Here is an 18542-nt window from a genome sequence, read left to right as displayed (position 1 = left end):
GGGAATTGTTGTGATATCTAGTTAGAGATCGACTTATTAGTCGAGGGCATATCTGATTTGAGCGACTTCTCTTATAAGTCGACGGTCTTAAAGCTTCGACTTATAAGTCAAGGGGATGTGAGGCTTGACTTATAAGTCAAGGACCTGTATGACTCGGCTTATGAGCTGAGATTGGCATTACGCATGTGGAGTGTAGGCCACCATGGCTGGGCCACCTTGGGGGTGCGCCAAGCACTTGACTGGCTCAGATGCCAAACAAATTGGAAGGGAGTGCGACACGCACTTGTGCAACTCTATGGTTGCTTATTTGTATAATGTGTATGCTAGATTCAGTTATTACTGTTAGTCAGATATATTACTCCATGAATTTCTTAATATGTTTTGTTGCTGAGTCTTTTGGCTCACGGGTGCTTTGTGGTGTAGGTAAAGGTAAAGAGAAGATTGGCCAGCCATAAGTCAGAGGGCGATAGCAGTGACATGTACATATGTAGGCCGCTCGACCGCCACGGCCGAGATACTTGAGGAAGCTAGGGTTGAACCCAACTTTTGCCGCTTAGGTCGGCTTGTTATGTAACCTTGGTGTTGTAACCAACTTTTAAACTTGTGTTTTTAGGATTCCTTGTAAGAACACAGTTTTTGATCAATGGAAATGTTTATGACTTGACAAAAAAATTTAATACCTAAACCTTTAGTGGCTTAATCACATGTTTAGTCCAAATGACTTATTTAGCAAGTCCAGCACTAATTTTAAACACACTTGGTAACGGGACCTAATTAGCAGGGCATTACAGTTTATCTATTTCTAGAATAACACCAAGATCCAAATAGAACTTCTTTAGCCAGACTATTTCTTTAGCTGCTTCTGACGCGGCTAAATACTCAGCCTCCATGGTGGAATTTGAGATTGCAGACTGCATTACGGTTCTCCATTCCAGAAGTAGACTTCCTGTCATCGACATCTGTTTGAAAATCTGAATCGGTGTAGCCTACAAGGTTCAAAACACCACCCTTGTAGACTAACATATAATCCCTAGTTTGCCTTAAATACTTCAGGATATGCTTAATTGCTATCCAATGTTCCCGTTCTGGGTTTGACTGATACTTACTCACTACTCCCACTGCATAGCAGATATTGTTAGGAGTGTGTCCTAAAAGCATGTAAAGACATTTGTTTTTTCTGTGAATAAATAAATACAATGGTTTATTATTATTGTCATATTTAGATTGTTAAATTATTGTTTGAATAATTTTGTAAATATCAGAAAAATTCCATATTCATTATTGAGGATGTGATCTTGTATTAGTACGAGAGAATTAAGATCACATGAATGAATAAAAATGGTCAACAACGACAAATTAAAGTTATGGAATTCTTTAATTGGAGTTGTAAGTACGGTTTACTGAGTATCATAATGATACAAATAATCTAGATTCGGATTATTGATGTGGTAAGACATCTCGGTAAAGGTGCTTTATATAATATGATTATATATGACATGGATCGATGTGAATTAAAGTCTTTATCCAAAAACCATTTAACAATAAAGACTTGTAATTCATATCATAACAGATGATCATTTATAGATCAACCTAAATCCTGAGTGTTCATGAACTCCTGTTCATGTTTATTAAATCTTTTGATTCACTCGTTAAGGTCTCTTCAAAGAATGAGGCTAATGACTTTTGTTTTGGAGATTTAATATCATGGATGGCTGGGAACATGTATCAACAACACGGAATCTAATCTTTCCTAACGGATCGTATATTAGTTCCCTTAAGGGTTAATTCTGGAACTGAATGATTTTGAGCTCAAATCTATAATTAGATTATAGATTAATTATTCACTAGTGAATTAATGGTACTTAAGGAATAAGAAATAAATTAGAAAGGTTAAATGGTAATTCTTCCATTCTAATTTATGAACTAATTAATTAGAGGGTTGAACTATTGTAAGATGGTTATATCAATGGACGACTTAAGAAAAAGATTTCTGTAAAAGTATATCTATAACATAAAGAGTGCAATTCTGAATTTATAGTGGAGTAATATCAGAATTAATAAATTAACTATTATAATTAAAGAGTTTAATTATTTAGTTTCAATTTATTGGAGCTTAATGTTATAGGTCCATGGTCCCCAGAATGGCTCAAACAATCACTGTCAAAGGCAAATACAAAAATGGGTAAAAAGGACTTATGTGATAAGTAAAATATTTTTCTATGTATCAAACATAATTATTGTTTAATTTTGTGTAATTAATTAATTAAGAATTAATTAATTATTTGATTTAACAAAAATATAATTAATTTTGAATTAATTTATTTTTGGGATTTTTGGTATTTAAATAATAATAAAAATTGGGAAAAATCACATGCATGCACATGCATGTGGTACACGTGTGGCACAGTGCACATGCACTGTGCAACACGCATAAGAGATAGACTTGGTCTCTTGATTCCACAATTTTAGTTATTTAAATATTAAATAAATAATGAGATATTTTGATTTGATTTAAATATTATTATTTAAACAAAAATCTGATAACTGATCAGTTATTTTGAATTTGTTTAAAATAACAAATATTTTAATATATTGGATATTATTAAATATTGGATATCAGTTTTCAAAGAACGTAAGTTTTCAGGGATAGAAAAATATCTAGGATTCTCTCAGAGAAAAAGATCAGTGACAAAACAAAGGTCATTGTTCTTCACAAAACCTAGGTCCAAACTTTATCAGATCTCATGTGTTGAGAATATCTGATAAATAGTTATTGCCTATTATTTGTATAGCGAGCCCACACTCGTTCTTTGGGTGACTGAGAACATTTTGGAAGATCTTGGTGTGAGATCTCAAGGATTCAGCCATACGAAAAGATAGCAGCAAGGAAGGACCTGAGGTAATGTTTCTATTCTTGTCCTTGATTCAATATATATATGAGTGTGAAGAAGTAGATCTAGAAATCTTATGGGATTAATCTGACAATTTGATTGTTGTTCCGCTGCGCATAATCTCTGATTTGATCAATAAAAACCAACAGATATCTGGTCTAGTACACAACATGGCATACATCAGACTTCCAACTGCAGATGCGTAAGGAACATTTCTCACTGCATCTTCCTCTTCGGGAGTCTGGGGAGACTGATTCTTTGAAAGATGAATTCCATGGCGGGACGGTAAACATCCTTTCTTGGAATTTGTCATTGAGAAATGTTCAAGCACTTTATCTATGTAAGCTGCTTGAGATAGAGCTAAGAGTTTGTTCTTTCTATCCCTGATGATCTGGATACCTAGAACATAACTTGCTTCACCCAAATCATTCATCTGGAATTGAGTGCTCAACCAATTCTTCACATCTGATAATTTCTTAACATTGTTTCCAATGAGTAAGATATCATCTACATAAAGAACCAGGAATACCACTATTTGATTTGCCTTTAGTTGGTAAACACAAGGCTCATCAATATTTTGTTCAAAGCCATAGGTTTTGATTATTTTATCAAACCTAAGATTCCAGGAACGAGAAGCTTGCTTAAGTCCATAAATGGACCTATTCAACTTACAAACTTTTCCTTCTTGTCCAGCTACTTTAAAACCTTCTAGTTGATCCATATAAATGAGGTCAAGCTTCCCACTAAGAAAAGTTGTCTTGACATCCATTTGCCAGATCTCATAGTCGAGAGCGGCTAAAAGTTTCCTCATAGTCCATGCCTTCTCTTTGGGTATAACCCTTTGCCATTAATCGAGCTTTATAAGTCTCGATATTTCCATCAACACCTCATTTCTTCTTGTAGATCCACTTACACCCAATGGCCCTAAAGTCATTAGGTGCTTCCACAAGATCCCAGACAGAATTTGAGAACATGGACTCCATTTCCTATTTTATGGCTTCGAGCCATAGTTCCTTTCCAAGACTAGTTGTTGCATGTTTGAAAGACAACAGATCATAATCACCAGTGTCACCGACAACCATATTGGTTTCACCATCCAAACCATAGCGAACTGGGTTCCTAAAAACCCTCCCACTACGACAAGGCTCCGTGATTGTTTTCTCAGGAACAATGGTACTATCTTCATTTAAATCGACTTGCGTTGGTTGGACATGAAGAGTGGGAATTTCATCATCAACTCACATTGATGACGATGGAACATTGGTTGGAGTCAATTCTTTAACCATCTCCTCTAAAACTACTTTGCTGCGTGGTTTGAAGTTTTAGACATAGTCATTTTTTAGAAAAGTAGCATTCGTAGAAGTAAACACTTTCTTTTCTAAATGACTATAGAAAAGTCCACCCCGAGTACCTTTAGGATAGCCAACAACATGCTAACTTCAGTTTACAGTTCTAGCTTTCCTTCCTTTTTCCTCAGGATGTGGGTGGGACACCCCCAGATTCTATGATGGCGTAAACTAGGTTCACGACCATTCCAGTGTTCTAAATGTGTTTTGGGGATTGATTTAGACGGTACGACATGAGAATTTCGCTCGTGTTTTCAATTGCATGTCCCCATAACGAAGTTGGTAGAGTTGAGTAACTAAGCATGCATCGAACCATTTCCAATAAAGTTCTGTTTCGGCGCTCCACTACACCATTTTGTTGCGGAGTACCTGGGGCAGTAAGTTGTGATAAAATCACAAGTTCAGTTAAATGATCTTGGAACTGCATATCCAAACATTCTCCACCCCTATCAGATCGCAAGATCTTTATTGTTTTACCTAATTGGTTATGAACCATCGCTAGGAATTCCTGAAACCTTGAAAGTGTTTCTGATTTCTTATGCATTAGGTAAAGACATGAGTATCTAGAGTAATCGTCAATGAAAGTGACGAAATACTCAAAACCACCCCTGGCTTGTACATTCAAAGGTCCACAAACATCTGAATGCACAAGTCCAAGTGGTTCTTTGGCTCTATCACCATTTGCAGAGAATGGACGCTTGGTCAGTTTGCCTTCAAGACAAGATTCACAGATAGGTAAGACCCGTCCTTTGTAAGTATTTGAATCATATCATAGCCAATGTGACCTAGTCTCAAGTGCCATAAATACATCATATTATTGTTATTGGTCTTTTGACGTTTATTGGTCCTAGGTTTAGCTACTTTGAATAAATCATTGTTAAGAGCGAGGGGTTCATTAGGTCGCAAAATATAAAGCCCGTTTTCCAAACATGCAATACACAATTGTGATCCATTAAAGGAAATAGATATATTAGAACTTGTGAAAGTCCTAACAAATTGTTCTAATTGTAACATGGAAACTGAAATTAAATTTCTACTAAAAGCTTAAATAAAAAATACATCATTTAAAATTAAGTATTTATTTCCGAACTTCAGACGAGTTATTCTTCTAGCTTGGACCGCAACGAACGCTCCGTTCCTAACTATAAGCTTTAAGCCGCCTTCGTCCACTTCCTCCAAGGATTGAAGAAGTTATAAAGAGTTGCAAACATGGTTGGTAGATCCAGAATCAATAATCCAAACGGATTTATCATTCTTTAAAACACATGTTTATAAGATAAATGAACTATAATCATTACTTTTGTTTTTCGCTGCTAGAAACTTGGGGCAATCCTATTTCCAATGCCCCTTCTCTTTGCAGTGAAAGCACTTATCTTTACCTTTCTTGTTTATCCCCTTAGGCGTCTGCACATTAGGTTGTGCACTCGTCTTTGCAGCCTTTGTAGGCTTGGGGTTGTTGTTTTGTCCACCTTTCCTCTTATTTCAAGCTTTCGAAGACGAAGCTGGGTTAGCTTCAGTTTTAGCTAGATCAGCAACAACAACAGTAGTCTTATTTTCTCCTCCTTTACTAGGTCTGCCCATGATAGGCTAAAAAATCTGAAGCTCATTCAAGAGTTGCGTCAGACCATAGTTGAGTTGATCACGAACGTGCGGACACGGTGTCATTCGAGCATTCACGGTGTCATCACGTATGCGGGGAGACGGTGCTATCCAGCATTTACGGTGCCATCAAGAGCATTGACGGTGCCATCACGAATGTGTGGACACGTTGCTCGTTCTGGGGATTCCTCAATCATGACGAACTCGGAGTTGTCACCAATCAACACAATGTTGATGTTCTGCTTCCATTTAAGGAAGTTTTCTCCAGTGAGTTTTTCCATCGAAAGTTGAGAAAGGATGGGAGTTGAAACAGACACTACTTAACTTAAAACTAAAAATTACCAATAAAATATAAATCAATCACATTTGCTTAATAAAACTCCTATTCACACAAATTTCAAGAAATAGCACAACATATATAAAAAATATGTAAGATATGAGAAAAAATACCAAAATAATCATATCTCTATTTCTTTAGGTTTTTAACTAATCTATGATATCATTGTCCCGGTTGCGCGAGAGTAAAAAATACCACTAGTTAAATAAAGTTGTAAACTTATTTAATAATGGACATCATTATTAACAACCTACTATTCGATCAAAATAAGAACAAAATCTCTTATTTTATGAGCTAGACCCACAGTTTCGATAATCACAGATTTAGTCTTAATAGTCATTGTAGGGGTGAGTCTAGAAGAATTTGACCTATAATTATCTATCTTTCGAAATTTAACCTTGTCAAAATGACAAATCAAAGCGTCTCGAAGCCCCATTAAGTTATTGACGTTGTTAAACCAACGGTGGAGATCGAATATAATTATTAAAATAAGCTCATTATAAAATTAAAAATAGCATTTTTATTATTTATCTTTAGAAAATTAATAACTATGGTTCTCCAAAAAATTGAAAAAGATTAAATTTTTCAAAACCAAATTCCTATAATCTCTATTGATTCTAAAGTGTAACACTTAAACAAATTCAATTAATTTGTTGCTAATCAATATTTAGGTTTAACTAATATAATGAACCTATACAATTAAGTCCAACTCACGTAAATGGGCCTTAACAATTGAGCTTGTATGGAGGAGGGTTGAGTCCAGTATGTCATTCCCACTGCAAAGGCCCCCAATCTTCCATACAAAGTCTAAGAGACAGAAATTTAAACTTTCGTTTTATTAATTGATTAGACCCACTATAGTCATGCAAAGCAAATAGACGTTCACAACTGGAATCACCCACAAGAGAGGAATTTAAACTTTACATTTTTTAATGGGCCCAAATAAAACCTATCATTTTATGAATATTTTATTTGGCAAAATCCATATATCTAACAAATATATGGGCCACTATATGCATCTAAGCCCAATTGCAAAAATATCACATATAGTACAAACATACATGTTATAATTAGATGGGCCTAATCATATTACTATATGAGCAAGTCTATGAATTTATGCAAAAATACCACAATTTATTTTATTTGCAAAAATACCACAATTAATTATCTAGAATTTGTCAAAAAATTCGAATTAATTAATTTTTTACAAAAAATAAGTCAATTTAAATGAAATTTATCAACAATTAACAATAGTTCATTTAAATTTCATTTATCAACAATCAAATTGGTTTAGGTTAATTTGAAAAAAATATAAATTTAATTTAAATAAGATTTATCAACAATTAACCAAAGTTAATTTAAATCTCATTTATTAAAAAAATATTTAATTAAGTGTTGAAAAAAATGATATTTTTCAAAATTTAACCAATTTAAATTTTAAAATCAATACTTAACTGTTTTTAAAAAATATCTTGTGTTGTTACAACAATAAGCTAATATTTTAACCATTAAAAAAAATTAATAGTTATAACAACCCTAAAATATCTTAAAATAGTTAAACAAATTCAAATATACATGAAAATATCTAACTAACAAATTTCAAATAATTTAAATATTAAAAACTATAGAATAAACATATATTTATATTTTCAAATAACGATTTATAAAAATTTAAAGTATTTTAAAGAAAATATCTTAAATATCTGATATCTTAATTCTAATATTTTAATATTTTAAAATTTTTTAAATTAAGTTGTTAGTCTATTTTTAAATTTGAATTTGAATCTTTGTAAAAATATTTAATTATTTAAATCTCAACCAACAAAAATATCTTATTTTTTAAAAAACATTTTTAAATAAAAAATTAAATATGATATTTTTGGCTTTGATTATAAATAAATAATTTTCACAATTTTTATTATTATTTTTTTAAATTCGGATGAACAGTACCCCCCGAGACGGGTAGTGTTCACTGTGCGCGTGCACGAGGCCTTCTAGCTGTCGAGGTGTGCGCAGGGGGTGGCTGGGTTGGCTGCCTAGTGTGCGTGCACGGCTGGGGGGACGCGCGCAGGCACGCTCACGTAGGGAGTGTGCGACGCCGAATGATGGTTGCACGGGCTGCCTAGTGATGCGCGCGCGCGACTGGCAGCCAGAGGAAATTTTTTTCGAGCAATTTTTCAAACAAAAAACGTTCTCTAATTAATTTTTAACATGTTTTACACAAAATAAAGCATAAATAAAAATTAATGACATAGAAAACACAACAAAATAACCTAAAAATTGCTAATAATCACATAAAATCAATATGCTTCATAAAAACATGAAATCCATCCAATTATTCAAACACAAATAATTCAATTTTTAACATGTTCATGCATGAAAATAAAGATTTCCAAAGGCTCTGAGGCTAGTTGTTGGGAAAATTTATACATGATCTTTGTTTATTTTCATGTAGATCTAATACTAAACAAGTTAATATGAGACAACCTAGAACATGTTTTTAAAATTGAATTCAAAGATAAATAATGATAAGAATACTTACATTATACGCAGCAGAATGAAATAGTCCCTCCTTCAGTTTCTCTAACCCTTGTATCATTTCTGTCGCAGAGTGTTACCAAGAAACTAAACGATCTTATATTATCTTCACAGTCTTCCAAAATATCCTTAGAATCACCTAGACTAGGGTGGGCAATTCTCAACACATGAGATAAATACAGAGAGAAGAAGAATAGAAGATAAAAATTGAGGCTTAGAAATGACTTATGTTTAGAGAGAATCTAAAACCTATCATAAACTTGTGTTTCAACTCTCACTTAACATTCTTTTATATACTCATTTAGGTAATTTATTTAATTAAAAAATCAATACAATAATAGCCAATTAATATCCCTAGGTCAAAATTATCATGGGCTTTAGGCCTGTGAAATTTCCAATTTGATTATAAGCCCATTGGACTTAAAATCAATGCATGTATTATTTTCTATTGATTTAATTAATTAAATAATTATTTAAATCATTTATCAAATTAATTATTTATAATTTGAACATTGATTTAAACTTATTTATTAATTTAGATACCAATTTATTCTAATTAATAAATCTGAACTAATTTCTCTTTTTTTCTCTAAATAACATTACTCTGTGAGACTATATCCAAAATTGACCTGGTCAACTTTGATAATTCTAATTGATAATTAAATCAATTAATTGAGACTATGTAAGTGATTTTATCCAAGATACACTGAGGACCATGAGCCTATGAAATCAAGCTCCAATAAGTTATCATAAATCTAACAAATAAATTTACTAACTTATTAATTCCTCATGACTCCACTAAAGACTCGGAATTGCACTATTGAATTTATAGAACGCTCTATAACAAATATAGATACGCTATTAATTATCAATTGTTACAACCATAATTGTCACTCAATGGTCTACAATAAGATGCGACCAAAATACCGTTTTACCACTCATTGTATTTTATTCTTAAAGCACTTAGTTCCTTGTAAATGATATTTCAGTAAACTAATACTAATTACTGAAATGAGATCTCTATCATTTAACACCTTGAACCAAACTAAAAGGAAACCATCGTTTCACTTCTTCATCATAAGCTATAGATGTTCATATCTATGATTAACACTCCCACTCAATTATACTACTGAGTTCCCAAGATGTAACTATGGGTTAGTCCGTAGGGTAAGCTGGTAGCGAACAAGTCAAAGAACTCAAATAATACAATCAGTTAGAATACTAACCACTCAGAATTGAGATTGAATTGATTTATGGTCAACTATGTGATATGACTAGAATAGATAATAACAATATGTTTACTTATCCTATCAACTGTCAATATCGGTCTTGTCCGATGTAACAAATACATTCGATCTTATCTACTTTGCTAATGTTCTGGAAAGAACATAACACTACAATGTGTAAGTAGATTATATTGTAGATTGACTAGTCAATGTAAATCATGTGCACTGACTAATATTATGAATAACTTATTTTGAGCATATAATTATATTTATATTTCACTGTGATTACGTCACTATAAATACAACTAGTTATATGCTCGGGATTTAATAGATTTTTATATTAAACAAATAATCATGAAAATAAAACATGTGAGCAAAGTGATTGACCAAATCAAAAAATGATTTCTATTCTTTTATTGATAATAAATGATATTACAAAGAAATTGAGTTTTAATTAGGGCATAAAACCCCAACATAGAATAGTCGACTTTTGTACGCCCTGGTTTTCCCACGGGCTGTTTAGCAGGGCGAGCCTCGGACTAAACCTGATTTAGTCCGAGGCTCCCGCAGGCTGGAGGCTCTATTTCCAGGACGGGCCCTTGTCAGCTCGAGGGGGTCCTGTTTCCAGCTCGCATTTGTTGCCCCAGGAGCTGAGAATGACATCCGAAGGCCACGGACGGAGCAGCTCGGGTTATGAACTGCTCCGGTCACGAGCTTCTCAGGAAGCTCCGACCCTATGGGAAGTCAACACGCAAGATAAACGTGCATATTCCTGCCATCACGTGTCCGATATCCCCCTGACTTCTCGGACACGCAGCAGGAACGTGCGTATTCAGACACCCACGGACGGGTTGGGCCGTGCGGCCCATTATCTCCTTCCATACTGATTAGACCACACTTGTGTGTCAGGTTTAGGAATTAATCATGAATGTCACAGATTTGATATGACAAATGGTAAGGTCACGGGATGACCTCCCTACCAACTTCCAGGTGCCTTCTCCTATAAATAAGGAGACCCTGGGAGTTGATAGGGGTTGGAAAAAATAGTCTTTGAAGAACTATATACTTTGTAAACCAAATACCCAGAGAATATCAATAATACTGACTAGTGGAGTAGAAGGATTTTAACCTTCGAACCACTTAAAAACGTGTCTTGAGTCACCTAGTTCTGGCACAAAGATTTCATATCTGCGACGGTTCTACTTTTAGTACTAATCTCTTTCTCTTCTTCTCTTAATTATCTGTTGCCGAAGAACCGCGTCAACAACTTTAATATAAAATTTTAAAATATGTGATGGAAAATTATTATGGCTCGTTTATTATTATTATTTTTTGTTTTCAATTAGTGTACTTTATTTAGATAACTTTAAAACTAACATTGTTAAAAAATAATAAAAAAATATTAAATCTAACCTAAACAAATAATTTTTATTAAACTCACATTTATAATATATAAAGATATCTCCAAAGTTTAACCCGGTGTTAACATCGTGATATCATTATATGTATAATGCATATCTATTTAAGTTGCATCTTCTCCTCTTTTTACGAAGCATCCTACAACAAGACAACTCGTAAGAAAATATTATTTTATTAATCAACTTTTTTATTTCTTCTACATTTTTAAATGACTATTTAGGATTTTTACCCCCGAACTATTACCACTACCGTATCGTGCCCCTAATTTTTTCAGGCTGTTAAAAATTCCCCCCGAAATATTCACAGTAATGTAAAGAAGAACTTCCGTTAACTTTCAACACATGTGGCTAACAGAATGCTGACATGACCCTTTACATGCTGATGTGTCTTGGCCATGTCAGCGCCATGTATGTAATTTTATTGTTTTTAAATATGGTTTTTATTTTTTTAATGTATAAAAAATGGTTTAATTTATTAATTATAGTTTTTAGTGTTTAATTCATTAATTTTTAATATGATTATAGATTTTTTAATTTAAAATTACACACATGGCGCTGACATGGCCAAGACACATTAGCATGTAAAGAGCCATGTCAGCCTTCTGTTAGCCACATGTGTTGAAAGTTAACGGAAGTCATTCTTTACATTACTGTGAATATTTTGGGAGAATTTTTAACGGTCTGAAAAAATTAAGAGGCACGATACGGTAGTAGTATAGTTCGGGGGGTAAAAATCCTAAATAGCCTTTTTAAATTAATATATAAATTCAATTTTAGCTCCAGTTCCTTAATATGGTATTAGTCTATGGTCACATTAACTTATAACAATGAATCAAAAAAATCTATCAAATAATCAGTTTCTAAACTTTAGAATAGATCACATCCATATATAAATATAATTAGTATTATATATTGATATGTATCCAGTATCCACGTATAAATATATAGATTATATATTCTTCTCAATCTTATCTTCTCCCTAGCTTGAAAGTTGAAAAGTTAGGTGTAAAGACAAAAAGCAAGTCAAAAAATGCCACCTTACCATCTGACTCATACACAGTGAGCCAATTAATCTTATACCCCTCATACACCTCAATTATTACGATTGAGCCCAAGGTGATTTTCTGCATATGAATCAAATCGAACGAGGGTGAAAATGACATTTCGTCCGACCCATCAAAGTGGGCCCCACACACCTCCTTTCTCCCCCTAACCCGGGCATGTTTTCATTACCCGACGCCACCAACCTAAAGAACCCAATACTATACAACCAAACCCTTGCCAACCAGATAAGGCCACGTGTTGCATCATGACGTCAGCAGCAGCGTAATCTTTTTTATTTCTTTGTTGCTCGCTCATTATCCAAACTCTCCATATTACATGGCGCCACGTGTCGTGACTCCAGCTGGGGAGAGGTGGTCCCCTTCTAGTTCTCCCCAGGTAGTCAGGTGCACTGGGGACCACTAATAATTGGTCCGAGTGAAATGGCACGGACATGTGTCGAAATGTAGATAGTTTCCAGAGATCTCATATGAAGCGCGTCGCAGGGGATTACTTTTAGTTTTGAAAGGATTTTACGATGAGGTTGTGGGGCCTAGAGGGGTCTAAGACGAACGTATTACGCGAGCAGAGTAGGACTTGTTTGAGCGGTCAATCACGTGGAGACGTGTCAGTGTATGATGAAGACACGTAAGCCTAAAAGCCGGGGAATAAGAGCGCGTGACGAACCTTCTTCATTGCCAGTTGGCATTACTGGGTAGTCTACTGGCCGACCTTATCCTCTTCTTTATTTAATATTACTTTGTTTTTATTTTTTATTTTATTCTCCTTAAAATAAACTCATTGGTATTATTTCTATATTTCCAAATTGTTCTCTCCAAAAGTGTGCATTCATATTTTTAGAGAGAGAAAAAGAGGAGAGATAGAGAGAGAAATTGGAAGTGGCTCTTGGGCTGAAGGAGAGGGCCAAAAAACCAAACCCTAGAATTTGTTTTTGGGAGCTGAAATCGAAAAGATACTATTTTTTTTCTTCTGATCCAAAACGATACGTGGGAAAGGTTCAGATTTTGTTCTTTCAACACAGAAGCAGGTTTTATTATCATTTGTTTGTTTTGCTTTGGTTTGGTTTGAATGTGTTAACAATTTGTTTCTTATGTAAGGAAAATTTTGATGTTATTCTCTGATTTTGTTGTTGGTAATAGGGGAAAAAATTGAATTAATAGGTCACTTTTATAATATTTGAATCTCATTTAGAAATGGGTTTATAAATGTTTTTGATTTCAGGGGACTGGTTGATGTGATTCGTTTAAAAAATCAGGAGGAAACCTACACTGTGTTTGGTTTCATTTTTATATTGTTTTGAGATCTTGGACTTTGGATTGGTACCCTTTTGAGAGAAAGATAAAAAAAAAAGTGATTCAATATGATGTCCAAATCGTATACCAATCTTTTGGATCTGGCTTCAGGGAATTTTCCTGTAATGGGTCGAGAAAAGAAACGATTGCCTCGAGTAATGACCGTTCCTGGTGTTATATCTGAGCTTGATGATGATCAAGCTAATAGTGTTTCGTCTGATGTTCCTTCCTCAATTATTCAAGACCGCATTATCATTGTTGCTAACCAGCTCCCTGTAAAAGCTAAGCGTCGACCTGATTATAAAGGGTGGTCTTTTAGCTGGGATGAAGATTCGTTGTTGTTACAGTTAAAGAATGGTTTACCTGATGATATGGAGGTTTTGTATGTAGGGTCTTTGAAGGTTGATGTTGATGCAAATGAGCAGGATGATGTATCACAGCTTTTATTGGATAAGTTTAAGTGTGTTCCAGCATTCTTACCCGCTGACATCTTGTCGAAGTTCTATCATGGGTTCTGTAAGCAGCATTTGTGGCCCCTTTTTCACTACATGCTTCCTTACTCAGCGACCCATGGCGGCCGGTTCGAACGATCTTTGTGGGAGGCTTATGTTGCGGCAAATAAGATTTTCTCGCAGAAGGTTATTGAGGTTATAAACCCGGAAGATGATTATGTTTGGATTCATGATTACCATTTAATGGTGTTGCCCACATTCTTGCGGAGGAGATTTAATAGGCTCAGAATGGGTTTTTTTCTTCATAGCCCATTTCCCTCGTCAGAGATTTACAGGACTTTGCCTGTGAGGGAAGAGATTCTAAAGGCACTTTTAAATTCAGACCTTATTGGTTTCCATACTTTTGATTATGCTCGGCATTTCTTATCTTGTTGTAGTCGGATGCTGGGTCTGGAGTATCAATCAAAAAGGGGTTATATTGGGTTGGAATACTATGGGAGAACGGTTGGAATTAAAATCATGCCTGTTGGGATCCACATGGGGCAGATCGAGTCAGTCTTGAGAAATCCGGATAATGAGTGGAGAGTAAAGGAGCTTAGACGACAGTTTGCAGGAAAGACTGTATTGCTTGGAGTTGATGATATGGATATCTTTAAAGGTGTGAACTTGAAGTTGTTGGCAATGGAACAGCTGCTGAGGCAGCATCCCTCCTGGCATGGAAAGGCAGTTATGGTCCAAATTACAAACCCTGCTAGGGCAAGAGGGAAAGACCTTGAGGAAATTCAGGATGAAATATATGCTAGCTGCAAGAGAATAAATGAGACGTTTGGTGGAACTGGTTATGAACCAATCGTCTTTATTGACAGGCCAGTCTCTCTCAGTGAAAGGGCTGCTTATTATGCAATTGCTGAGTGTGTCGTTGTTGCCGCAGTGAGGGATGGAATGAATCTTACACCATATGAGTACATTGTATGTAGACAAGGGGTGTCTAGTTCAGATACTAACACAGACTTTGATGGGCCTAAGAAGAGCATGCTAGTAGTATCAGAGTTCATTGGATGTTCTCCTTCTTTGAGTGGTGCAATCCGTATCAATCCATGGAACATTGAAACCACTGCTGAGGCAATGAATGAGGCGATTTCTATGGCTGATTCTGAGAAGCAAATGCGGCATGAAAAACATTATAGGTATGTCAGCACCCATGATGTAGCTTACTGGTCTAAAAGCTTTTTTCAGGATATGGAGAGAACGTGTAGAGATCATTTCAGAAGAAGGTGCTGGGGCATTGGTCTTAGCTTTGGTTTCAGGGTTGTTGCTCTTGATCCCAACTTTAAGAAGTTGTCAATTGATCATATTGTTTCTGCATATTCAAGATCCAAAAATAGGGCTATACTTCTGGATTATGATGGTACTGTAATGCCTCAAACATCCATCAATAAGGTCCCAAGTCCGACGGTCATCTCCACCATAAATATGCTCTGCGCTGATGATAAAAACTCTATTTTTGTTGTCAGCGGGAGAGGAAGAGATAGCTTAGGCAAGTGGTTTTCTCCTTGCAATAAACTTGGTATTGCAGCAGAACATGGCTATTTTATGAGGTATGTAATTTCTGTTATCTCACTCGTTTATGCCTTTTCTAGCATATATACATATTTGGCTTCTAAATATGTTTGATTTATTAGGTGGTCTGCCGACAAGGATTGGCAAATTTGTGGCCCGTGTAATGATTTTGGGTGGATACAGATAGTTAAACCTGTTATGCAACAATACACAGAATCCACTGATGGTTCTCACATCGAAGAGAAAGAGAGTGCCATAGTTTGGCATCATCGGGATGCAGATCCTAGTTTTGGATCTTGCCAAGCTAAAGAGTTACTGGACCATCTAGAAAGTGTCCTAGCAAACGAACCAGTTGCAGTAAAAAGTGGTCAGTTTATCGTGGAAGTAAAGCCACAGGTATGTGATTGTGCTTCCATCCACTTCCAGTTTATATATAATGACAGACTAACATTAACACTTTCCAAATTTTTTATATATATTCATATTCTCTTTAAGAAATAAAATTCATTGTTTATTCATAGCTAACCTACCATAAAAATTTATCTCTTGGAATTTTCACGTACAAACATAGGTTGACAACTTTCAAGATGCGACTGTGAGCCACATAACTTTTTTTTTCCATCTCTCTTTATTTTTATTTTTGGTTTGCAAGTCTTTAGACTTACATATTCGTTCACCCTTGGAGAATTAGTTTGGTCTAGAGTACGTTTCCGCTACAGTTGAAGATCAATCTTTGTTGCGATGTTTTGTTACAAGGAGGGTTTGTCTTTAATGTAGGGGGAGATGTCTGGAACATGATCCCCCAATTTCATTGGCTTTTCATAGTGATTAGTGAAGGTAGCTGTCTAGCTGATATAGCTAAGAAAATAGACAAGGTGCTGATGCTGACACTTGACAAGAACAGTAAGTTGTCAGGGAAATGGACAGCGGTACTTGCTACCGTATCATGCCATGAGAAAACAAAGGAAGAGAATATTCACCTATGATCTCAAAGGGAGAGTATTACATTTTTCATTAATCAATTCTACAATTCAGGGTCCATGTAAGTTTGGTGCACTTCAAACATATGAACTTTCAAGATACCTCAAATCAATATAGTTTATGGTTTTGACAGCGGCAAGCATATTTCTTCTGTTTGTCTATTTCTCTTTTGTTGTTTATAGTACTGTTGGTGTGGGGACAATTGTTGTTGTTTTTTCTTTATGTGGTAAGCATATTTTGCTCTGTAATAACGTGCATGAACTGTAGTGAAATAAAACAATTGTTTCTTTTGTTTTTCCATGATTTCTCAGGGAGTAAGTAAAGGCTTGGTTGCTGAAAATATCTTCACAGCAATGAACGAGAATGGAAGACAAGCAGATTTTGTACTGTGTGTTGGTGATGACAGATCTGATGAGGACATGTTTGAGATTATTGGCAGTGCAATGTCAAGTGGTGTACTCTCATCTAATACATCGGTCTTTGCATGCACGGTTGGACAGAAACCAAGTAAAGCCAAGTACTATTTGGATGACACAAGTGAAGTCATAAACATGCTTGAAGCTCTAGCAGAAGAATCAGATTGTTCACCCTTGGAATTCGGAACAGTTAGTCCTGCTTGAACTCTTTCCACCACGGCTTTTCAAAGACCCTGGAAGAAGTTACCTATACTTCTGTTTATTTCAAACGTGTGGGGAAGGTAAATTTTGTTTGAAGAAAACATTGGACGCTACTTATTTTGCCTGTGATTTGTGGTCATTTTGGAAGCGAAGAGCAACATGGAACTTTTCTGTGATAGAACAAAACAGTGTCATCTTAAGGCGTGGAATGTCTGGCCAACTAAAGATAAAAGAAATGAGAATTTTGAAACAGCCAAGTCAACTAAAAGGGTTGTTGAATCATAGGACCAAGTGTTTATTGATGGAGAACTGACGTGGGAAATGGGAAGAAAACAAAAATATTTGCACATCTTATACTTGAAGACTGCCAAGTCTGTGTAATGGAAGTCATGTCATTCATTCTTATTCAAATAAGAGCCCGACAAACACACTTGAATTCCAACTGGAGAAAGATGACTTTAATGGCAGAAAGATGGGGTTTTCTAGTGGTAATTAGCAAGAAAACACTGGCGGTAAGATCTTTATTTGAAAAAAAACAGTATACTGTAATCTTTTTTTTTAATTTTTTATTTTCTCCCCTCCCCTCCCCTCTATTTTGGGCTTGAATCTTCCTTTGCCATTTGTTCTCAGATCGATTCCTTTGCTTATTGAATCTGTAAATTATTATATAGCAAAATTGGCAACTTTAGCTTTTAGTACCATTACTCTTTAGTGCAAGTGGTATGTGTTGTGGTCGCGCCTGACTGATATTTCAGGGATAGATGGGTTGCTTTTGAAATGCCGAGTAGTGGTCTAAACATTTGGAAAGACCTCCCTTGACCAAATATTAATCCAATTTGCTTATATCATATTTTTGTTTGGTTTTAATCAAACAAGAACTAGTGCGTTAGAAGACACTAAGAATTCAAATATTTTTAATGTAAATATGTATTTTTGCTTGATTTTATTTATATAATTTATTAAATTTATATCATTGTTATATAAATTTCAAATAAATAAATAATTATATATAAAAAATGATACAAGTATATTAAATGAAAAATTAAACTAAAATAATTAATAAAAAAATAGAATTATATATTATTATAATAATATTTATAACATTTGAATTTAAATAGAAATAAAGTTTTATATTAAATATTATTATAATAATATTATTTTAATTTATATTAATATAAATGATAAATATTTATTTTTAAGTTAATTTTAAAGGTATATTTTAT

General features: G+C 34.6%; 1 protein-coding gene across 2 annotated transcripts; it reads left to right on the top strand.

Annotated features, from left to right (window-relative positions):
* The first annotated feature begins 13218 nt into the window (after nucleotides 1-13218).
* On the top strand, nucleotides 13219-18020 carry LOC133800698 (probable alpha,alpha-trehalose-phosphate synthase [UDP-forming] 7). 2 transcript variants are annotated; one of them, XM_062238726.1, is made up of 4 exons: nucleotides 13219-13412; nucleotides 13639-15759; nucleotides 15844-16117; nucleotides 17014-18020. In XM_062238726.1, the coding sequence occupies exons 2-4, from the start codon at nucleotides 13778-13780 to the stop codon at nucleotides 17320-17322; spliced, it is 2565 nt and encodes an 854-aa protein (XP_062094710.1). In that variant the 5' UTR covers nucleotides 13219-13412; nucleotides 13639-13777; the 3' UTR covers nucleotides 17323-18020. The 2 variants fall into 2 exon arrangements, with proteins under 2 accessions (XP_062094710.1, XP_062094709.1); XM_062238725.1 differs by having other exon boundaries at nucleotides 13219-13444.
* The last annotated feature ends 522 nt before the right edge of the window (nucleotides 18021-18542 follow it).

The sequence above is a fragment of the Humulus lupulus genome, chromosome 9 (assembly GCF_963169125.1).
Source record: "Humulus lupulus chromosome 9, drHumLupu1.1, whole genome shotgun sequence".
Lineage (NCBI taxonomy): Eukaryota > Viridiplantae > Streptophyta > Magnoliopsida > Rosales > Cannabaceae > Humulus > Humulus lupulus.
Note: the sequence above shows the minus strand (reverse complement) of the source record. Positions and strands in the feature narration are given on the sequence as shown.

Bases quoted from the DNA above. Each gene is read 5' to 3' on its own strand.
- LOC133800698 (XM_062238726.1), top strand. From the start codon at position 13,778: ATGATGTCCAAATCGTATACCAATCTTTTGGATCTGGCTTCAGGGAAT. The intron at 15,760-15,843 runs GTATGTAATTTC...TTGATTTATTAG, and splicing joins GAACATGGCTATTTTATGAG to GTGGTCTGCCGACAAGGATT. The intron at 16,118-17,013 runs GTATGTGATTGT...ATGATTTCTCAG, and splicing joins TCGTGGAAGTAAAGCCACAG to GGAGTAAGTAAAGGCTTGGT.